The 24,409-nt window shown below is 39.3% G+C and overlaps 1 protein-coding gene across 1 annotated transcript; it reads right to left on the reverse strand.

Annotated features, from left to right (window-relative positions):
* Positions 1–504: 504 nt before the first annotated feature.
* Positions 505–23,456, reverse strand: MPHOSPH8 (M-phase phosphoprotein 8). The gene is made up of 13 exons (XM_017831629.1): positions 23,190–23,456; positions 19,323–19,478; positions 17,575–18,417; positions 14,615–14,711; positions 14,018–14,143; positions 13,843–13,931; positions 12,554–12,694; positions 11,659–11,745; positions 9,589–9,743; positions 5,568–5,722; positions 4,416–4,543; positions 3,661–3,744; positions 505–2,826 (listed from the first exon to the last, which is right to left on the reverse strand). The coding sequence occupies exons 1-13, from the start codon at positions 23,439–23,441 to the stop codon at positions 2,785–2,787; spliced, it is 2,355 nt and encodes a 784-aa protein (XP_017687118.1). The 5' UTR covers positions 23,442–23,456; the 3' UTR covers positions 505–2,784.
* Between the last annotated feature and the right edge of the window lie 953 nt (positions 23,457–24,409).

The following is a 24,409-nucleotide window of genomic DNA, read 5'->3' on the forward strand; positions in this document are numbered from 1 at the left end:
GGAATGCACATGCAGGGTCATCACTGCTCCCGTGCTCCTGGGCTGCCACCACTCTGACAGACTGACCTAAGGAGAAAGACGTTACAACAGCTGTTTTCCAGTACTGTAAGGGAAGGCAAATGGCACTAACAGAATTAGAGCAAGTACAGACAGGCAGAACATTTTGGGACAGTCCTCATGCACTTGGAGCAATCCTAGCTGGCTAGGATGGCAGCTGCATTCTGTGCTGTCTCCTCCACATGCTGGAACAGCTTTCTTAAATTCAGACTGATCAAAACCCATCTTGTTTTTGAAAAATGGGTGCAGAAAGCACAGAAGACCTGTGATACAGTCAGCTGCATCACCCACCAATCCTCAGGACCTGTGAGAGAAGCCAGGAAACAAGTGCTGGTGATGAAGCAGGGGAAGATAACGATCCCGAGCATTCAGAACCATTTACTGCCATTGCAGTTCATAGGAACTGCAGCTGCTGATGCAGAAAGAAGAAACCGAGCAAGTACTTAAAAGTATTTCTCCACATTGACTAAAAAATTGGGTTTTATTGTAGCTACCTTCTCTTCAGCCTTTGTCCACCGAAACATTTTTTAGCCATTGGATTAAAAAAAACAGACAAAAACATGCTTCAAACAGCTTTTCATATGCCTTTTATGCATCTTCAGTAACGATTCTGAATTTATATTGCCAACTAAAAGAGAAAGATAGCTGCAAAATATCCATCCTTTAAAAGCATCCCAAACCCAAATTTCATTCCCATGTCCTGCAGAACTCCCTCCCTTCCTCTCCAGTGCCTCAAGAGAAAAGACAAAGCAAAACCCCCAAATCTATGGCCTTTGAAAAACTGCTTGCTATATCAACTCTTGGAGCATTACTAGACATTTTTAGGTTACACTGTACAACAGTTTCTAAATAGCATCTATATCATATGGACATTTGTTCAAAAACCTCTTATCCCCGCCTTGAAGGGCTCCACCATTTCCCCACCAGAGGAGCACACACACTGTGCTATTCTATGTGGAGTGCCAGAGTAACCGAGGGAGGGGAGCCACGACCACGAAAACTGTCACTCCAGAGTAAGGGAACACGAGTGTCCCCTTTCCTTATTCATCATCCAGGGTTACGCACAGTGACTAAAATTACAGCTACATAAAGTCCCAAGTGCTGGCAGTGACACACCTGATTCTCAAACAGAGCTTTTCATGCATTTCAGGTGTTCACACTTGGCAAAGTGAGGTATCTAATGTATTTCACAGAGGTGGAGATACTAAGTCTGTACAGAACCCAAACTTGTTATCATTTCATCAATACTGTCTGCAAAAAGATACACAACTATTCCAAATCAAAACAGAAATGAGTATTTCTATGTCATGTTGCTGTTCTAGTTTTATATAGCTTGATGTGAAATTCCACAGAATTGCAAGTGTCCTTTTTTTCTTACTCATTTGGCATCTCCTAAATAGGAAAGATTAAAACTTTCAAAACCAAAAATTAAAAACTCGTTAATTGAACCTTATATTAAAGAGTCACAGTTCTTTGAAGGATAATTCATACATCTGCATCATTGTGATGATGAGCACTCAAATACATTAAGAATTTATGCACAACAGTTTTGCTAATAATATAGGCACATAGTGGCATGTAAAACTACACATGGCAACTAGAACAGCAAAGGCACAATCTGGTTTGGTTTCTTTTTTTTCTTTTTTTCCTACTTTTCAAGATGTTGGTTAATTAATTTACAAAGAAAAATATTCTATACTCCATGCAGAAGTATTACATTTGTATTTTACAGCACAAGACCATTACAAAACTGCTGTCATCTGATAAAATGGGTCATTTAAATAAAATAATAATAATTAAAAAAAATAGCAGCTCTTTGCACTGAGGAACTGAATTTCTGAATTAAAGGACAATACATGTTCTCATCTGTCAGGCTGAGAACATGTGAAATTCTCTATGTATCTTCTTGTCTACAAAAAGCACTGCCTCCACACTGAAGGTAGTTACACATTTTCTGGTTTGCTATTTTCAGTTTTGTTTTTCCAGATGTCACCTAAGACCTCAAAAGTTAAGATGTCTGTAAAACTACGAGCTGCTCCTCTAATACAAAAATAGCTTTAAACACTGATACAACCAGGAACCTGACTGCAGCTCTCTCTGACTTGAGCCTATTCCGATGTCTTTGTTCACGCCTGCAGTTAACTGTGTTAGTTCAAAGGGAATCACTCTAAGCATAACTGCTGTCTAACTGGGAGGCAGGAACAGTTTTAAAACAGAACACAGCCCTCAGCAACTTGAAGTTAAATCTAATGCAGTCATTTTAAAGTGTAATTTCCAAGAATATGACAGTTCTGCATTTCACATAGAAACATTAGGGTAAGTAGAAAACTTTAGTTTACAAATGAAAAAGATCTTTCTTTTAAAAAAGACATTTCATGTAGTTACCTTAAATAGTTCTTATATGCACCATTCCACATTGTGGAAAAGCTGAAATATGCAGTCTGGACTCCACAAGTAAAGAAAAACAAAATTATATGTATCAGCACAAATACTTACATCTACATCTGTACAAAGTACAAAAGCTGACAACCCTGTCCCACTACTGCAGCACATTCAGCTGCTCTCCAACACTTTCCTACATGACTGCAGTGAGCAACAGTGAGCTGGGAACTAAGTCTCAGGAGAGTGGTGCTAAAAAGTTCCAAACTGCTTTGTCAGTCTCTGAACAGAAGAATCAGAAGTATATCCAAAAGTGTCAGTCCACTCAACACGCTCGCAGCTGGGAGGTCACTGCAACTGCACTCTGTATGCTCCTATTAGCAGCTTTACCTGCAAAAGCAAACAAAGGTTTCATTTCAGCATTGTTCATGTCTAACTACTGTATTAAGCACTTATAATGTAGGAACATCACAACTGCTAGTGACTGAGAAAGAAAAAAAATTTACAAAGTCTTTAATAAAATCAGTTTATAGTAGCCCTGCTGAGCTATCAGTGGCTTGTAAATAGACTCCAGTAGAACAGAAGTGCATCAGGTGGTGTCTGAACAAGTCATCCCCAAATGTGAACTAGACAGAGACATATACTTCCATCTGAATACACCTTTTTCCCCTTAAGAAAAGAAAACCCAAAAAGCACAATAAAATTTAAGAGTGTAACTTTTAAATCTGAAAATGTAGAAAATTTACTGATGTATCTTCCAACGATGCATCTTGCAACATGTAGTAGGGGAGTATTGCCCAAGTCACCTGTAAATGCAACAGACTGTACAGACTATTTAAAAGCAGAGTGCATGCCCTGGTAAATACTTCCAACACACAAGCAAAAACATCTGTATGCAAAAAAAAAAAGGACACTCCATGTATCCTTTAATTATTAAATTCACAATATAATGGGGAAAATGTTTAGCTGTAACATTAGTTTATCCTGGTGCATGAATTATTCTGACTGCAGCATAAAACATTTAATTACAACAGAGCTAACCCTTGGCAATGTTCCTGAGTTCTGGCAATGTCCCAGGATGGAACTGTAACTGATGGGAACTGGGATGAGGAGGCAGTGGAAAATCCTTAGTTTTACATTTGCAACATACAACTATAAGGATTTAGACTATGGAAGAATTATAACTAAATAACATGCACATTTAATTTTGAGAACATTTTGTACCTTGGCAGTAGGAGCGTCTGCCAACCGTATGAAAAGCTTGTTAGGACCTACAGTAGGACTGAAGGAATAAATAAAGTGACTATCCTAAAAGGAAGAAGAAAATGGACAAAGTTAATGGCAGGATATGGCTAAAAGAGCATTGTGAGAAGACTCATAGAACACAACATTTTCACCATGCATTTTTTTTGAAAGAACGTTGTGTATACTGCAAAGAACCTTTGGTGCAACCACTGAGAAAACAAAGAGGACTTCAAATTGTGCATTTAATAGATTAAAAAAAACCTCAGAAATAAGCATTAGAACTATGAGGTAGGTTGTTAAAAAAATATTTAAGAACTTATTTGGGTCAAAAGAACAAAAGACTTAGGTGAATTTGAGCGTGACACAGCTTTAAATTCAGAACTCTCACCAGCCTGTTCAAACCTGCAGTTCTGAAGTCCTGGAACACATGGGTTGAGGTTGGAGGAGACCTCTCAAGGGCATCTAATCCAACCTACTGCTCAAACCTAGAAGGAGGCTGTCCAGCCTTTTAAGTCATAAATTTTTACAGAATCTAGTATGAGCAAGGTTTGTAGTCCTCTCCACATACAAAGAAAATTAAGTTTCATTTTAAAAAAAAAATATGACCATAAAAAAATGCTTCATCCCAGTACTTGAAATCCAAATTACAGCACTGAGATTTCCCAGGCTGCTCCATGAAGATCCATGAAGAATTTATAAAGTAGTTTTACAGTCAGTTATACAAAAAGATTTACCAAAAACACAGGGAGCTGGAATTTGTCGTTTAAAACCACAGCTTGCACACTGCATGGTCCACAAAGCCGAGCGCTGACTTCTTTACCACAGAAATTTGCATGGAAAACAAAGAGAAGAAGTCCAGATCCTGAAAGGGAAAAGCAATTCAGTCACACCAATTTGAAATGAGATCTATTATTTAGAACTGCCTACAGTGAACCTTTCTAGACAGTCTGGTACAAATATATGTATATATTAAAAAATACTAGAAAAACCCTATTATATAATATATATACAAAACCCCAATGGATTTTCAAAGCAACATGCAAAAATCCCATTTCCCGAGCCAGTGGATCCAGAAAACAACTGACTCGGTCATTAAGTTAAGGTCTTTTGGCAGCAGAAATGATTTTATGTGGCTACTGGAAAGGAATGCAGAATTGAAACAGCAATCCTCAGCACAGTTCACCTCTGTGGCTTCAGGTTTACCTACAGAGAGTTATGGAATTTAATGCGGTTTGGGTCTAGTCAAAGCGAACTGAGCCCAGTCAATTACAGATCCTTATGAACTGCACCAAAACTCAATAAGCAGCAACTTTAAATACCCGCAAACGCCTCATTTTAATACATAAAAATTCTATAAAATACGATACTTATAATCCAAAACTGGAAGACTTACACTACAGCTCTGAACTACCAGAAAACTGGGCCAACACTCCACTTTCAGTCTTCATTTAAGTGGAATCTAACAGTCACACTAATGTATTACTTTGTGAAAAATCGGTATCAGTATATATTTCCCTGATATACTCAATAAAACTGACTCAACTAAGCCAAGCAAGAGAGTATAGTATCTGAATTCCTGAAAGAATGAAGGTAAACCACTCCTTTCCTATAATGCCTGTCACTTAGCTAATGTAAGCCATGAACAGAAAGAAGCTGTGTATGTGGCAATTAAAAAAAAAGCTTAAAAAAAGATACACACAAACCCTACCCATGATACAAAGTATAATTGCTCTCCCTATGCTCCATGATCAGAGCATCCTTCATGTAATTTACTGCAATGTCATACAAAAATAATTTTGCATAGTAGACTCTAAGACATACTTAGAATGCATTGTTTTACCTTTTTTAAACAAACAAAAACCCTACCACAACAAGAAGTCTCCTACCTTCTGGCACATTTTGTGGGGGTCTATAGTGAAAATCCGTGGAGAAGTCTGGCCCTTCACAGAGACGATGACAGGCAATTGGAAAGACTGGCTCCAGCAAAGCTAGACGAGCTTCAAAGTACTTCCTGATGGTATCTTCTGCTACTTTTGAGAGCCTGGAAGACCAAACAAGTGAGGTCTCTACTTCACACAGTAAACTCTTTCACCAGGCATAGACATAGTGAGAGATTCTAGACCACCTTTTTAGATTCCTGATTTTCAGGAGTGAATTCCTTCATCATTAGCATTTATGCATAGACGAACCCCAGATTCCAATGCTTTGGTACTAAAATATCAGCAATCTATTTGTGAAATGCATTTATCAGGTCCACAAAAATAAAATAGTAATACAAATGCATTGCAGCAGATTAAAAAAAAATTCCAACTAGCCACATATTTTGAAGGTTTTTTATGTATAAAGATATCCCTTAAACATCAGTTTCTACCTGGTGGCTAAACAGAAACCAACCTGGCTGATTTATCAACCTGACTGTAAGTACAATGTAAAAATAAACAAGTCCTGGTATAATTTTACTGGCAATACTACTGGAAAAATGCAGTTCCCAGTTAAACTCTACGAATATCACAGTGAAAAAGCAGCAAGAAAAATAGCCAAGTTAGGCTTTCTTGTTTGTTTTTTTGGGAGGTTGGGGAGGTGGGGGCAGTGAGCAGCCTAACCTTCAGAGGAACCACGTTAACCAACAGCATTTGGCACCCTTGCTCACAGGTTACTCAGTGATCCCCTTCAGAAAGCTGTTTGTCAGAAATGGGTTTTAAATCCTTGTGCACAGCAAAGGTCCCGACTATTGCAGCTTTATAGCTTTTATTCAGTTATTATTCAGAGCAGTTTCCCGCCTTGCAAGCCAAGATTATCACCTGCAGAAACTAAAACTTAAGCGTTTACCTGGAAAGAAACCCCAGGAATTGCCATGCCAAAGCGAGCCTGGAAGTGCACGTAGCCTAGTTTCCAGTTGCTTGACAAAGTTGTATTAAACAGTCATCTTTTTTTTGGTACACTGTCCTATTTTCCAGCAACCTGATTTAGAGGTATCCAAAAGTACAGACTACAGCCAAATCATGTCTCCTTAGATCTACGTAAGCCATTCTAAAATCTTGTGCATTTGTGACCACAGCATTCTGCAATGAGATCCATAATTCAGTTTTTCTGTGCAAAAATATTCCTACACTTCAAAGCTATCACTAAATCATTTAGTAGGAGGGCCTGCAGAACCTGTCTCATGATTTTGGGTTATCGTCTGTTGTTGTTTTCAGATTTTAAGCTTTCAATCATTATTTTCAGCTCCACTACTACTGTATTATCCTCCTTTTTGACTGACAAAAAACCACTGAACTGGTATTTTCAGGTAATGAGTCTAGAAGCTTCCTCAATTGGCAACAGCTGTGTTACTCCTTGTATAGTTCACATTACCACAGTAACACCCCATGGACATTGCTTTGCAATTATCAATATTTAATTTCAACTGTCACTTCACTGGCAAAATTACATAGTCAAGGTCTTGCAAAACTCATTATTCAGATTAGATGAAATGGAAGGTGGCAGATGTTAAATAGGAAACAAACTGAAAAAAGCATCAAATAGCGAATGAGTGACAAAGTGTCAATGAAGTGAACAGCAGGTACCAGATCACTTCTCTGCATGCTTGCTGTTGCCTTCAAAACCTTAACTCACAAGTCACAATTTTCTTCCTTAGGGAAAAACCAGCATACTCCATTTATCCACTTCAGCTGCCCCTGCTCACTTTAACAAGCTTTCTGTGCTTGAAAAATTATTATTAGTTTTTAAGCTTTTAGCACTTTTTTTCCATTTAGCCTCGTACAAGAAGAAAACATTTCCTATAGTGTTCACCTGCTCAGGACAAAAATTTGATGCAGTGATTTACAATACCTCGGACAACCTTTACATGGCATTAAAAACTTTCACAATGCTTTCCTCCCAGTATAAAACTGGATCAGAACACATTACTTCAGTAAAAATCATGAGCACAAAATCTGGCTGGAAACCAGTCACTACTGGTGCACCCCTGAAGTCAGTACTGGGTCCACTCCCATTTAAAATCTTCATTAATGACCTGGATGAGGGGGCAGGGCACCTCAGCATGTCTGCAGATGAGACAGACCTGGCACTCCTGGGACCTTCTGGTGTATCTCTGTCATCCACAGGAGACCTCAACAGGTTGGACAAATGGGCTGACAGGAACCTCATTATGTTCATCACGGAGCAGTGCAAAGTCCTGCCCCAGGTACCAGGACATGCTGGGAATCACCCAGCTGGAAAGCAGCCTGGCAATAAATGACCTGGTGGACACAAGGCTGAACTTGAGCCAGCAATCTGCTCTTGCTGCAAAGGCAGCCAACAGCATCCTGGGCTGCATTAGGCAGAGCACTGTCACAGGTCACAGGACGGGATCCCTTCCCCTAACTTGGCACCGGGGAGATCACACCTTGAGTACTGTGTCCAGTTCCAGGTTCCTCACCACATGAGAGATGTACTGGAGAGAGACCAACAAAAGGTCACAGGGATGATGAAGGGACTGGAGCATCTCTCCTAACAGTAAAGACTGAGAAAGTTGGGACTGTTCAGCCTAAAGAAGAGAAGGCTCAAGGGATCTTAGGAACTCCTTTATGAAATTACAGAATCATAACAACACAGAATGGCTGAGGCTCGAAGGGACCTCTGGAAGTCATCTAGTCCACTATCTCTGGTCAATCAGGGCCACCTAGAGCTGACTGCCCAGGACCCTGCCTAGATGGCTTTTGAAAGTTTCCAAGCATGGAGACCTGATAACCCCTCTGGGCAGCCTGTGACAGTGCTCTATCACACTCAACAGTAAAAACGTGTTTCCTGATGCTCAGAGGAAGCCTCCTGTGTTTCAGTTTGTGCCCACAGCCCCTTGTCCAGTCACTGGGCACTACCGATAAGAGCCCGACTCTGTCCCATTTGCCCTGTCACTTCAGGTGTTTTTTGATAGACACACACTGACCATTACAAGGCAGTTTCTGTCCAGATAGATTTAAGACATCAGCTGATGGGAAACACAAGAGATCAGAGCCAGAAAACAGCCAGGGCTCTCTAAACACTAAAAGAGAATGAGCTTGAACTACAAACTACTTGATAGATTATTTCATACTATGTCGATTAATCACTAGGATTAAATCACTATGAAACAAGAGAAGAATCTTGCACTGAAATGGTGTTCTTCCAGCACTAACTATGCATTCATGGCAAAATCTCACCTGCTGCAGAAGTCCTGAGACCCTGCCTGAGTCTCCTCCAAGTTTATAGATTGTTGGTTTTGATTTTCTGCCCTGATACAGTAACTATCAGTATTCCTCCAAACTGATATTTAAAGAGCGTCCTCCTTCTCTTTGTCTCAGTTTACCTCAGTATATTTTTACATGACCATACGACATCAACACTTCACGTATCACATACACTGCACTGCTCTTCAGTCATTCTGCTGCATGACAAAAGATTTTTATTTCCATCATCTACTGGCATGAAAGCTTTATCCCTGGCGCTCTCAGTGCACAGCTGATTTTGAAAGGTCCAACATCACCCCAACTATCTGCACTGATTTTTCAGTGGTTTTGTTTGGTGTTTGTTTGATTTTTTCCTATGCTTTCTAGCAAGGTATTTTATTTGGCATGCCCTACTAAGAGTTTAAATTCAACTGTCCAGTGCTTATACACTTTTTAGTTTCCATGATTGATGTATTTCTAGTTTAAAGAATCTTTTACTTCTAGTAATTACCTTTTCCTCCTTTCTATCTTTTTACTCAGTGTTTGAGCAAGTGTATGCTGATTCTGGTAGTTCACATAATTTTAATTTCATGTGATTTATTACTTAGCTTTCTGCCCAAATCAGATCTGTTTTCTTTCCTGAAATTTTCCCCTCTTCCTCATAACTTCAACCAAAACTATGACATGTCTAGCGTTACAGACTTCAAAGTAGTTTACTCACGTATCCAAATGGCTCCTGAGCTGTTCATACACCAGTACGTTATTACACTGTTTAGCATAATGCATGGCATTGTTCTGATGCTTTGACAAAATGTTACAATCTGCTCCGCTTTCAATCATAAGCCGCACGATATCAGAATTCCCTCTTTTACAAGCCTGTGTAGAAAGGGAGAAGGTGGAAGGATAGAAAACAACGACAAATCCCTGTCAGAACACAGCATAATGTGATGATAAGCAGAACCACAGAAATTAATTAAAATCCAAAATTAGTTACAATCCAGAAGACAAGTTTAGGTAGTTGGTCTCTGAATGGTAACAGAACCAGAAACTCAGGAACACACTCCATAATTATTTTATCTTTATCCAGGCAATATGACACACCTGATCCACAGAAGCAGCAATGATCAGGACTACCAGTGGACATAATTAGAAAAAAAAAAAATAGATAAAGCAAGCCCCAAAACTTCTGTGAAAACATGCAATCTGCTGGAGTTCAGCAACTGTTAATTTCGTTGCAATTGTTTACCTGAATAAATATGTTTCTGCAGAACTATTCAGAATGAACAAAAGTAACATTTCCAAGTGCCTGTTTCTAGACACCTCAGTTCAAATGGTATTTTGGGTGTGCAGTAAATTAACAGAATTTGCCCCAGATCATTATTTAGCTATGTTAGACAGTCACTGTTATCCACTGCTTAAGTGTCCAAGGCTGTTCACTGTGATTTACACCAAGAATTTCAGGGTATGTCAACCAAAGACTTAACAAAAGCACAAGGAAATCTAAAAAAATGTTACTTAGAAGAATGCAAACACATGCTCTTGGTCTCTTGCTTTCAAACGCTTCACTCAGACAAATTAGGGAAAGTCACAAGTGATACAACTTTCTATCTCTGTAAGGCCTTTCAGAAGTTAACTTCTGAAACTTGTTTCCACTCTGAACTTTTATTTGTGCCTTCAATCCATAATCTTCCATTCATAAACCAACCCACTTACCTCCCTCAAACCAAAAAACCCACAAAAATCCCACACCACCTCACAGAAAGAAATTAAGTGCCAAGACTTCCCCCCTCCTCTTAAAAAGTATGATCCAACTCCTAACATTAGAGTGTAATAAACACATTGATATGTTTATCCACACACAAGGGCTAAACTTGTTCCATAAATTACTGGAAATGAAGATCCTATTCCTTGTGTAGCAAAACAAATATCCACAGTAAGTGGCTGCCAATTACTAAGTATGTACAGCTGTGCATCAAATACTAACAAAACCTTTAAAAACAATGAAGGTCAAAACTGAGGTTCACAGAGGTAGCCAAATTATGAAGAGATTTTGGACCTAAGTGGCTGAGGAAACCACAAGTGTGATGTTGTTTTCTTTAGAGCAAATGTGAAATCCCCACAGTTCTTCAGCCTCGCAGAGAGTAGAAGAGAAACAATACCACATTGTCTGGACAGAAAAGCTTTTGTAACTCATCTGCAAACAAACTGCATAAATAGCCTACATATAAATACAGAAAGTTTATCCAAAGGGGAACTTTGGTGAAATTATTTGATATAAAGAAAAAATTATTAAGAGAATAGGCTGTTTTAAGAGTCTTAGAATTTTCCCATTACAACAAAATAAAAAAAGTTTCCTTTGTGACCGGGGGAAGAGGTGCAGAACAGGCAGTGGGAAGGAGACTGAAAACCAGCTATTTTATTTCTGGCTTGCAATGAAATGACAAGTGTCAATCACAGCAACACCCAAGGGAAAGATTTTCCTTTCTGGAATTCTTCTCTTCCTGCTGACAATCTGATTATCTCAGTTTAAAGGCCACATCTGCACTTCTTTGAGCCAAACAACAGAAGAAGATGAGCCACAGTTAGCACTGCATGCTTGACAGCACCTACATTTATTGTTTAGATATTACACTACATGGAAAAAAAAAGGATTAAAAAAACACTGCTTGGAGTATTGTTATTTCAAATGTAGTATGTTCCCTAATTGAACTCTACAAATATGTTTTTATGTTTTATTAGTTTGCCAAAAGTATTTACAATTAAACTGTGTCAAGACAAACACTGAATTTACCTTCATTAAGGCAGTTTCACCACTGCTCTGCCGTGTGTTCACATACGCCCCAGCTTCCAGAAGAATAGCTACTGTTGTTAAAAAATTCTGAAAAGAAAACCAACCCAAAACCAAAAGACAAGTAAGTAAAAAATATTCTGGTTTTGTTTCAGAGTATAAAATGACATTTACTTAAAATCCACCCCTAAAATTCAAAACACGAGTCATTACACAATTAACACTTTTCTCTCCCATGGCTAATAAAGAACAATTTAGACTCAGGCAAGTAGGATAACTGTAAATATTCACAATTCTTACTTTTTTCTAAACTCTGCAATAATGAACATTACAGGAAGAAAGCAGTGTGTTTGCATTAGTCACCAAACTGGAATCAAGCTTCCCTCTGGCCTTCTATATACTGTACGTGGGAAAGCACACAAACCAACCTGAACAGAGGAGGACACCTGTGAACCTCTAACTTACTATGATTTTACTAGTTTAGCTGGTCTTACTTTGAGAAGACCTTGCCACTGTGTCCATTGCCCAACTTTTAAACAGTAAACCCTACTTAATCAGAGATCTTCTCTCTAAGACTTCCCAGTTTGGATCCTGTGTAGCCAGAGAACATAACAAGCAATTCTAACACAAGGACTTCAACTCCCATGACAGACTAAAGTTCAAAGAGATCCTTTGCCTCCACTTTTCCTCCTATGATATTCTCTACTCAGGGTAGGGTTTGTGATCAGAACTTATTTACACTACAGTAACCACAGCTGTTGAAATCATGCATTTAAGGTCACCCCGCTGTATCTTGCTAACTAGTTCTAGGCATCATCAAAAGGAAATAAATTGTGTCCCACCTTTAAACATAAGTAAAAGAGCCAAGAACCACAAATATGACAACAACCAGGCCAACCTTTTCAACTGCATGTATCAATGCTGTTGTTCCATTTTTCTGCCTGCCATTAACTTTAGCTCCTTTCCTGATTAGGATCCGCAGAAGGTCATCATGCCCACCAGCAGCAGCAAGCATTACTAGGGTCATTCCATTTGAGTCCTGTAACAAGAACCATTGCCATTAAAAAAAAAATAATAAAAAAAAATCAAATACTTCAAGAAAAACCAAAGCTGCAAGACAAGAACTGCAAGCGTGCCAACAGGTTTCCCAAAGATTTCCCTCCCTGGCAGAAGAATTCACACATGCGTGGCTGCCAGATACTGACAAACTATCACCTCTCACTTCTCTGGTCCAGAGGTCTCAGTCTGAGCTCCATCATCTGCAAAATTTGTAACGTTCTGGGGACCAGAACAAAAAGGAGGAAAATCAGAATGAACCAGGAAGTCAGGCAGTAAGGTATCTGAGGGTGGGCATGACAGCAAGACAGTGGGGAATAAAAATCAGCAGCCACTGGAAAAAAACCCCACTATGGCTCAAATCAGTTGCTACCGCTACAGAGTTTCTTGATTTTATTAGAGTATAAGTATAAAGACACTTCTGTGAGTGGCCAGCCTCCTCGCTCCTTCCTGCATTTTCCACCAGACACTGCAATTCGAAGAACACATGCTTGCCTCAGTAGTTCATTTGGCATCTTTTCTACTATACTACAGAAGCCTGAGCATAATGTAGAGTTCTCAAAACGCTACACAATACAACTACACGAGATCATCAGTGAAAATACTGGTATCAGAGATTTTAATACTAAAAAGTGGAACTACAGTACTATTTCACAGGAAAATAGATCCTTGAAAAGAAAATCCAGTAAGAACACAGATGATGCGATGGCAAACTGGAAGAAAATTAATTATGGAGTGAAGTGGTCCCAGTGTGCCAGACAGAACTTTCAGGTTTTCAGGGGGTTTTTTTAAGAATTTTTTTTTCTTCCACATATAATGTTTCACATATTTTAGCCACTTGACCTAATGGTTATCATTCCTTATAGCATGCAAAGTTTCACATGTAATATTCAGTTAAACACAGTGGGCAAATTGGTCGCAAATCCAGTTATTGTGACAGTTCTATCAAACTTGATTTTTTTCTTTGGAAGACATGGATAACAAATACTGAAGCCTCTAAGTCTGTACTCCCTTTTGTCAATTTGTGCTTTTATCAAGGTGAGATACAACACCAAAGGGGAAAGCTTTTCAAACAAATCAAAATTTGTACTCTTCCCTCCCGTTCCAATACTTCTATTGCTGAAAAATTACCTCCTGATCCAGATTATATTCTTCATTTGAAGAAAGAGCCATCTTCACTGTCATGTAATCTCCACTTTTAACAGCATCCCTCAGGAGAGCTAGAAAATAAATTCAATGCACTTATAGGATATTTCCCTTTGAAATGTCAGCTAAGAAACACTCCTTTCTCCCGGCAAATACTCACTGCTTGATATTGGTTCCGTTAATACGTGATTCTCATCTTCTCCATCAAGATGCTTCTGGAATTCTTCTAGTGTCAGCCATTCTAACTGCATGTCCATACCCAAACTCAGGACTTGTTGCTTGCCATCTATCATGTATTTGATTTTATGGATGAAAAAAAAAAGTAAAATAAGTAACATAACTTGTAACTTTCCAAACCATTGCTTGCCATTGCTTCAGTGATCGGCAGCTTAACCTGCTATTACTGCTTTTCATTCAATCATGATTATCAAAGGTGGAGTTACCTAGTTTTCCTCAGTTCATCCTCACCAGAGTAGTGAAGGAATTTATCCTGAATAAAGTAATCTAGTTTTTCTGAGATCAAGAGCAGTAACACTTATGTTCCATTATACTATTAAGAACACAAAATACAATCTAGACATTTTTCTGTGTGTATCAAATAATTCAGTTCTGGTGAAAAGACTTTTGCTTCATAAAATAAAAGCAGAATTCCTTGTTTCTGGTGTGTGTGTTACAAAACTATACAATATCCACCCTCATAGAAGTAAGAGGAGAATGTCCTGAAGTGTTGTTACCTTCTCTCTTTTAAAGCACTTACTTTTTAGGCTCTTCTGTTCTTTTCTGCTTTTTTCTTCTTTTTCAAACTCTTTTCTTTGAGATTTTTCTTTACTTTCCATTTTCTTTACTTCTTTCTCCTGATATTGAGAACAGATATCAAATTTCAGTGGTAGAAAAAAAAATTGAAAATAAACTTTCACCACTCCAACAATAAAATATATTTACAATTAATACTACTGAAACCTGTATGCAACAGACTTGTGGACATTCCTAAGAAAATAATTAAATAGGTGAGTGAGGAATTAAGTCTGTGAAGGCTTCCTCCCTAAGAGAAGAGGTGTTATATCCAGCACAAAACAACTTCAATTAATATTTTTACACAGTCGTGCAAGGTTGCTCTATGGCATGAGGTGCAGGTATGGCAAAAACAGCATTTTGCAGGAAATTCAAAATTATGAACTTTTCATTTGTTTCAAATACTGAACCTGAATAAAATGTAACTATTTCAAACTATTTAACAATTTTGTATCACCAAATCCAAAGCAGTTATGACAACACTGACTTGAACCTCAACTGAGAAAACTCGAAATCTGGACACAAAAGGTGCTAAATTTTCCAATTTACACACACAGAATGTTATAGCAACAGTAATTTGTGAAAATGACACTCAGAAAAATCCACTCAAACTCATCCACACAGAAGTTCAAGCTTAGCAATACCTAATACCACAGAAAAAAATTATTGTAGATACATAATCAAATTTGCCAAAATAGGGTTCAAGTGCCTCTACCAAAGTTTGCCTTTCTCCTCCTGTAATCATCTCTCTCCATTCAGACAGAAAATTCAACTGCAGAGTAGGCAGGACAAGGCTCTTTGGCATGGCTTTGTATCGGCCTCCAACCCTAACCTGGAATAACACTGGCTTTCTGAAAAACTGCCCCAAAAGAAGTCCACACAAGAACTACAGACTGTATTCATCATTAAATGCTACCATTTCTCTGACACAGGAAAAAAATCTTAATCAAAATACATTAGTTTCATGTATCATAATGTATTAGCAGAGCTGAGACATTTAATTGTCTTTTTTGCCACCTCCCTTTCCTCCACAAAACCTCAGCTTCTGATCCCTCACATGATTAACTAGTAACACAGAGAGCCGCTAATCCTGGCAAATGCTAAGTATTTAGGAGGAAACCTGTAACTTACTAAAGGGACTACTGGATATTCACTACAGTGGGGCTGGTAAAATCAGTAATCCTGAATTGTAGACCAAATTTCTAATAATGATCAGATGCACAACATACACATTTATTTTTGGAGGTAAATCAAATGAAAAGAAGGGTTCAACACGCAAACTGATTCTAAACAGAGAATACTGTGCTATAAATTGACATGATGGTGGTTCTACAAGCAGAGTTACACAAGGAAAGGCAGGTAGCTGAAACATACACGATGCTTTTATTTGAAAAGAATAATCTGCTTGGGCCAACAGTGTAGTGAACAAAAAAACCTCCAGAACACTCCACCAAACCTACCCATATAAGTCCACAGCTGCCCCAGAGAGTAACTAACCAGTTACAGAAAACAGCATTTAAGCTTCCTAAACTCAAAAAAAGCAAAGAGCAGAATGCCTTCCCTGCTTCCTTGGTACCTTGGAGCATGACCTTCCGTGGAGCGTGACCACGAGAAAAGCAAACAGACAACCCACTGAGAGTGCTGGCTGAAGAGCCATAAGTAAACCCACTTTCATCTGCTGTTATGTTCAGGGTGACAGGATTTTTATACTACTGGTAAATAGAACAGAACAGAATTCCAAAGATTGATCTGATTATCTTCTCTGATAGAAATGCTATAGCCTTGAACAATGAGTAAAATACTTGGTTAATAAAGGGCCATACCATTTCAGGTAATTAAATTACCTTCTGAAACTGGGCTATGCCTCATAGTACTTGTTTGTTTTCAAGAGCTTTCACAACTAAGACCCTGCAAAAACTCTTCTGTGTAGCTCTACTCTGAGATTATGCCATGGAATTCTCTATCCCCAAATGAACTTACTTATGTTAAAGGTGGCCTACTCCATACACACAATCATAAGCAGAGGACTGCTGTTGAACCCACAGAAGAAACTTCCCACCACAGAATCATGGCCTCAGAAGAGGGATATAATCCATTAAGTATCAAGAAGTTTTGGCTGCAATCCTCTTAAATCAGAACAAGTTTTCTCTGAGCTGCCAATGTTTTATGAACTGCAAACTGTATTAGAACAGCCTGAAGCAGCCGAAAGGAGTTATATTCCCTGTATTAAATAAGGAAAAACAAATAGTATGGTATTTGCTTACCTCATTTCTTACAACAGGTAAAGCATTTCTAATTCTTATGAAACTGTGTCATGAAACAAAGCATTTTCTACAAGCACTCCAGGAATTCTGACACAAGACTGCTGCACAATTATCTGAAGTCTTGGTTTTAGAAGCGATTTCAGCACTCCAGTTCTCAGCTGGGTGCTATTGCATAAGGTGTAATGGAATGGCCGGTGTCTGAGAGAGATCAAATGTGTGTTTCAGCTCAAAAGTGCACTTTGTGCGGTGCTGAACGGACTGTTGCTCAAGACTATCTTTTACTACACAAGCAGAAAAAAATGAAACTGAGGCAACTGTCGAAGGTGGGCAGGAACAAAGCTAAAAACAACAGCATGCTTTGGAAGAACAGTAGATTTCATTCTAAGAATGCGTAACAAACAGGAGAAATTTATCCCTTCCTATTTAAATACACCCTTCTTTCCTAAAGCATTCCCCTTTTATAGTGTTCCGAATCCAGAAATTCTCTGGTCTCTCTTATGCATTGTGCAGTGGGCATTTCTTTAGTTCCATGCAGCTCAATACCTTTCCAATTTGTACTTCTGTCTTTGCCACCCTGAACAGTCACTGTTTGAGGTATCTGTACCTCAAAGTTGATTGATTTTATCCTCAACATCCACCCTAATACCTTAATATTGCTTACCTCCCCAGGTGAATCAATGGTCTTGCACACCCTTTCATCAGCACTTAATTTCACACCCTTCTGCACTGGTGAAGGAGCAGGCGACACTTTCTCCAACTCTCCCGGTACTTTTTCTTGACTTGTTTGTTTTTTGTGCATGCTTTTTTTCTCTGAATAAGTATCCTGAATTTCCACTTTTCCACCTTCCTCTCTAGAGTCTTCCTTCTGATTTTTTTTCTTCTTTGTTTTAACCTTAACATCAATACTATCATCTTCATTACTTGCTGATCCATCAAGCTGCCTATCAGCAATGGCATCTTTTTCATCACTTTCTTGTTCCAATCTCTCTTCCCTGCTTATCACCTTTTGCTTCTCATCTTTATTTTCAGAATTTAAGTCTGAGTTTTCATTATCAGTTCCTTGAGAAAATGTATCATCTAGAGTACCTGATTCTGAGTCAAACTGAACATCTCCATGCTTTTCCCTCGGTGATCTTTTATTTTCTTTATAATCTTCTTTAGCTTTTATTTTTAAATCTTTAACTTCACCTTTTTTTTTCTTGGTTTCTTTAGTATCTTCTTTCCTTTGCTTCTTTGAGTCCTTTGAGTCCTCCTTGGTTTCTAAAGTCCTTTTTTTTGGTTTTGAATCAAAAACCAAAGCATCTGAGGAATTTTCACATTCTGTTCTGGGTTTTTCTTTGAGTTTTGCTGACTTTGACTTTTTCTTCTTCAGGTCATCTGGACTTCTATCCTCTACATCTTTTGACTTCTTCTTTTTCTTCTTTGGTGAAACATCATCTTTTGTTTCACTTTGCCAGTCACTGTCAGATTCCGCTTCAAATATATCATCGTTTAGAGACAGTTTCTAAAAGGTAAAGAAAAAAAAATATTTCTTTTCCCAATAAACTATCATTTTGGTGCAAAGTCTACAAAACTGGTAGCGGTCATGTTTGGGAAAAGTAAATTTTTAAGCACTTTAATCTTTCGGTCACTGCCACGATCATTCCTCATTGCCAAATTGCAAAGTTCATAAATGCAATTCTAGCTTACTTGACCAAGTTACATTACTAACTGCTTGGATAAGAATGAACACATAAACAAGTCAAGTACAATCAATTATACATCCAATAACCAGATTCCAGAAGAGAACTAAATCTGACCCATTTTACACCAAAAATATTTAATATGATCCTGTAAAATTTACCTGTAAGTTTCCCAGAAGCAGGGTATCATTTTTCAAAAAAGATCCTTACGCTTCTTTTTCAAACCGACTGAGCAGTTAAAAATGAGAAAAGAAAAAGCCATATACTGCTTTCTTGCAACTAACTTTTCTGTATTCCTTTCTTACCAAACTTAAATGATAACATGTAAAAATTCATCTATCTGCTACAGAAAGCAGGAGGGTGACGGGAGCAGTGCACTCAGCTTCACTGACAAGACAATATCCTTGTGGGTAGGGAAAAGGGGTTATTCACATTGTCAAAAACAAACTAGAATGGCCATACCTCCTTTATATAGTCCCATTAAAAACAGAAATAAAGTTTGGATGGATTCAGAGTCTACAAGCAAACTTATCAGTTAAGAAAAATCCCTACCAGAGAACAGCAATAACATTAAGTTTCACAAGAAAGGAAATCGTTTCAGATGAAAGAGAATCCTTAAGTCTTCTTAATTCCACATTTCAAATGTCTTCCCTTTTCCGTCCTCCCATTAGGAGAGCCTAGACAGTGAATACATCTTCAGTGTAAGATACTGAAAGGTGAAACACACCTGTATGTCTTTTTTAATAGGTTTAGGCTTATTGTCCACAAATTTTTTTCTGAATTCAAGCAGCACTTCTTTGCAGTCTTCCAAATGAACCTCTGGTTCCCAAGTATCATCATCAGAGGTATAACCTTTCCACCGTACTTTATAGAGAACTTTACCCTGTAAGAAAAAAACACAACATTTAATACAATACAGCATAGTATTGCATCAGCTACTTAATTCTTGGGGATCTTTGTGGATATATCATTTTGTGTATATGGAAAGCCACCTGATGGGAGTTAAACCCAATGCTGAGATCAGAATTCCCAGAATTATTTCCACCTGCACCACATACTGAACTAAGAAGGCTGTAAAGTGTTTCTGTAGTTGGAGCAGTTTTATCCAAAATACTTGTAATATCTAACATTTGTTTAGAACCATAGCTATAATGTACATCACAAATTCCGGTCATTTTATCAAAATGGACTGTCTGACACTTATGAAACTAATTTTTTAAAAGTTTTAGTATGTATTCTATTTATATTTCAAGTTTGAATTGCTCTTCTTTACTGAAGAACTTGGTATAAAACAATAAGATTTCTAATGAATTAACACCATTCACTTAGTTCTATATTGGAACTCATAATTTATACTTGTAATCAATTCCATTTTTTATAAACTGAAACACCAACAATTCGGAAAAAGAACAAACCACCAATAAGATCAAATTAAACATAGACAAAAATCTGAGTGTGTGCATCTCAGAGGAGTTAATTTCAAAGATTTTGGTAAAAGATTATATACAAAAAGCCGAGACCAATTGTTTCAACAGTATTTAACTTCACTGAGGAATAAAATTGCACCTCTTAGTCTCTCTGTACTTTTTTCTCCTAGATTAGAAAGTATTTTACCGTTAAAAATAAATTTATTAGCAAATGTACTGAAAAAAGCGCCTTTGGAGAGGCAAAACATTAGTAATGCTTTCTTTCAAACATGAAGTGATAATGTTCTGAAAGACCTTACACTGCTAACCAAGCCTGGAAAAAGAAAGACTCAAAAGAACTGCCATTTGGCACTTACTGTTAAATGTATATCCATATACCCATACATTTTTTGCCTGAGGATCAGTAACCTTTGACCAAGCATATATACAAGTCATTAAACTTCAGCAATCAGCTCTACTTCCAATCTTCTGTATTTTGTTTCACAGACATATAAATAAATAGCCTATATTCAGACACATTAGTTAAATACTTAAAATTTAGCAAAATGCCCTCTCAAAGCAGGACTAACTAGATCAGGCTGCTCAGAAATCTGCCCAGTCAGTGTATCTATTCAGGTTTCCCCATATTCCAGCTTGTGTCCACCATCTATCTCATCCTTTCACTCTGTGTCTCTGACAAGGATCTGACTCTGTCCTCTCTACATCCTCCCATCAAATAGATACAGATACCCCCATGATCTCCCTTGATTCTTCCCTTCTTACAGCAAAGCAAACCCAGCTTTTAGCTCCCTAACTGTTTTCATAATCCTCCTCTCCAGCATGCATGCCCACGTCTCTTCTGTCCTGGGGTGCTCAGAACTTGACACAGTAAACCAGGTGCTTTGATTAGAGAGGAAGCATCATCTCCTTCAATCTTCTGGCTACATTCTTGGATGCTGCTGGCCTTCTTTGCTGCAAGAACTGCTGACTCATGTTCAGCTTACTTGTCTGTTGGTACTCCCAGCTCCTTTCCTTCAAATCTTCTTCCTAGCCAGCTGGACTCTCACCTCTAGCCCTGGGGCACAGGGTTATTCATTTCAGATGCAGGACTTCTGTTAGCTGCAGAGTTACTGTTACACCCTTGCAACTCAGGTACAAAATGAGGTACAAGTTCCTTTTCAATTAATTGAGAAAGCTGGATAAAATGAAGTCTAATAGAAACATAACACTGTTTGGCTGCTGAATGACTCTATATTCCATACATAGAGAGTGATACAAAAATGCAGCTTAAATGAAGACAGCATATTAATTATCACACTAAAGATACATAGGCAGCCTTACACTCGCCTATCAGCATTATTTTACTCAATATTGTTATTTTTCCCTCTATTTCACTTAGAAATAATAGAACACTTCCAAGCATTTCTATACTGCTGTAGCTTCTATGTGAACTAGTGATGGGTTAGAACCAACTCCTATGGAAAGGGGTACCACCATGCCATTAAACAGCAGAGTTAAGGTTACCCATTTCCACTGGAGAATATCACAATTTGCTCTGGAGCCTGTTGTTTTAGTGTAACTGTGGTGCAGTATGAAGAGCTTTCTAGATATACTAAGAAAATACATTTTCAAACTTTCATTGCTTGTTCTCTTAAGTAGGACATGTTAATGTTTTATTTATCCACAGGTCTAACTCCCCAGCCCAATCCCAACCCAGGAGTGCAGTCTCTCATCCTACCACTACTACAAGGTCCAGCAAAACCAGGACTGTGCCTGAAAAGTGTATCTCCATAAAGTGCTCTGTATGGAGCTCCTGTCACTGTGACACAGGAACACACTGATGCTGCACTGGACAATGGCCAACCCAGTCTACCTGCTTGGACTTCATGTCAGACTTGGGAATCTGCAAGCTGGGAACCACTACTCTAAAGCAGGTTATGTAATACATACTCCACCGAAGGGTAACACACAGCTTTTCCCAGCCATTTTGGAAGTTAGAACGGGCGTGAGTTACTGCCTTGTCCTGGACTTCTGATGCAGAGTAACACAGGACCCATTGCAGAGCAATGGAGAGAGGACCTGATGCATTTGGAGCTCATACCACAAAACCACAATCAACACATGCTGAGTGAACCTTGTTGCACTGAACCAGCTCGGAAAATTCCGCTTGGAAGAGCATGGAAGCAAGACACCCTTTCACCAGCAAATGCCAAAGACATCTTCAAGAAATGGCACTTGATGTATTCTGGTACTCTTTAAAAGTCTGTGGAATCATATGCCTCACCACCACCTAAACCTACAGATTTTAGGTTCCATCGCTGGGAGGGGGGCAAAGGAAAAGAAAAAAACGAATCCTCTTATTTTCAAGCCTGACTTATGCTGACCAACACTTCATACAGGTAAAGCTATAAATATTGTATTACCCCAGAAGCATAACATTCTTAAGCCATCAACATATTTCAGCCAAGGTACATCACATAACTCATAATAACACCACAAACATCTCAGAAATTACTGATCTGAAGATTCTCCAATCTAAGGGTTTCAAAACTCTGATGTTTCAGACAAAATAGGCAGAATTTTATAGCATTGTGTACCTCACTGAACCCTAAAATAAAAATAATAAATTAGTCAAAATGAAAATTTTTCAGACACAAAATCTTAAAAAAAACCCTCTATATTAATTATTTTTTCTATTTGAGGTTTAGGAAATTTTTTAAGAACTTCAACCAGTCTAGGTTGCTTTCAAAGAAAGAAATGAAGGTCTGGTATTTCTGTTTAAACAATGCAAAGATACTACAACCTGTTATTTTAATTGATAGAAGTCTCTCTTATTTTAGGAGGTCTTCACGCGTTTTGTAACCCAGTGAACACGGTCTCACTGAACATATCTTGAAACCATCTCTAAATTCTCCTTTATATTCAATCTTGTCCATGTCTGCTCTCAAACATTTCACATCAAAACACTACTGCAGTTCAGCCGTAAAAGCCAAGAGCAATTTAACAATGGAAACAAAAATAAAAAACAAAAATAGTAAAGGTACAGCTTTGGCTGAGGAGACTGAATCTGGAGTAAGGGGCAAAGAGCTTCTTTGCAAAAGCTGTGCACAACGAGTTTTAGATTACAATTGTAACGGGTTACTTTTTTCGCGTGGTTTCCGCCCAGTGTCAGAGATCCGCGCACTCACCCCCTCGGTCTTCACGTCAAGGATCTTCTCCACCTCGAACACGTCCTCGTCCTCGACGTCCTCCTCCTCTTCGCTCACTCCGCCGCCAGCCTCCCCGCCGGCACCCGCCGCTTTGCCCACCCCTCTGCCGTCTTCCTCCCCGTCCTCCTCATCCTCGGCCGCCGCGGCCGCTGCCGTCTCCTCCTCTCCGTCCGCCCCCTCCATCCTGGCCGCCGCCTGGGCTCCGCTCCCGCCCGCCGCCGCCGCCGCCATTTTGGGCCGCGATTCAAGCGACAACGACGCAGAGCAGCTGCGACATCCCCGGCCGCGCGGGGGGAGGGCGGGGCCTCGGCCGTCGCAGCCAATCGTTGCGCCGACAGCCCGTGACGCACGGGGGCGGGGCCCCGCGCCAAGAGGCCCTCGCGCCCCCTGCGCTGCGGCAGACGGGCGGGACGGGAACGGGAGAGCCTGAGGGGCGGGGCTGGACGGGACCTGAGGGATCTTGCAGTTCCAACGGCTCCTGCTGTGGGAGAGGGGAGAACTTCCGGTACACCGGCTGGCTCAGAGCTCCATCCTGGCCTTGAATACTTCCAGGAGTGGGGCATCCACAGCTTTCCTGGGCAGCCTGTTCCAGTGCCTCACCACCTTCACAGCAAAGAATTTCTTCCTAATGTCTAATTTAAATCTCTCCTCTTTAGTTAAAAACCATTCCCTTTTGCCCTATCTACCCGTGTAAAAACGTCACTCTTCTCTTTTCTATACTCCCCCTTTAGGTACTGGAAGGTGCTGTGAGCTCTCCCCGGAGCCCTCTTTTCTCCAGGCTGAACAGCCTCAGCTCTCTCAGCCTGTCTTCGTAGGGGAGGAGCTCCAGCCCTCTGAGCATCTTTGTGTCGGCCTCTGGCCTCACTCCAACAGGTCCATGTCCTTCCTGTGCTGAGGACCCGGAGCTGAACCCATCACTCCAGGTGGGGTCTCATTAAGGCAGAATCCCCTTCCTCAACCTGCTGGTCATGCTGCTTATGATTGTGATAAACTGAGAAAATGATTCGGGCTAATTAAAATCGTATAAGGTCAATATGACCTGGAGAGAGAAAAGAAAAACAAATCGTAAAACTTAATTGGGCCCCTGTAAAGAGATAAAACAAGTTACCTCCCTTTTACCTTGTGTAAGATTTATAGTGAAGGGACTTGGTTTAGTTAACTAGATAATGACACCCAGTCCCTCCCAGTCCCTCCCAGTC

Source organism: Lepidothrix coronata, unplaced genomic scaffold (genome assembly GCF_001604755.1).
Source record: "Lepidothrix coronata isolate B3197 unplaced genomic scaffold, Lepidothrix_coronata-1.0 Scaffold194, whole genome shotgun sequence".
In the NCBI taxonomy this organism is placed as follows: Eukaryota; Metazoa; Chordata; class Aves; order Passeriformes; family Pipridae; genus Lepidothrix; species Lepidothrix coronata.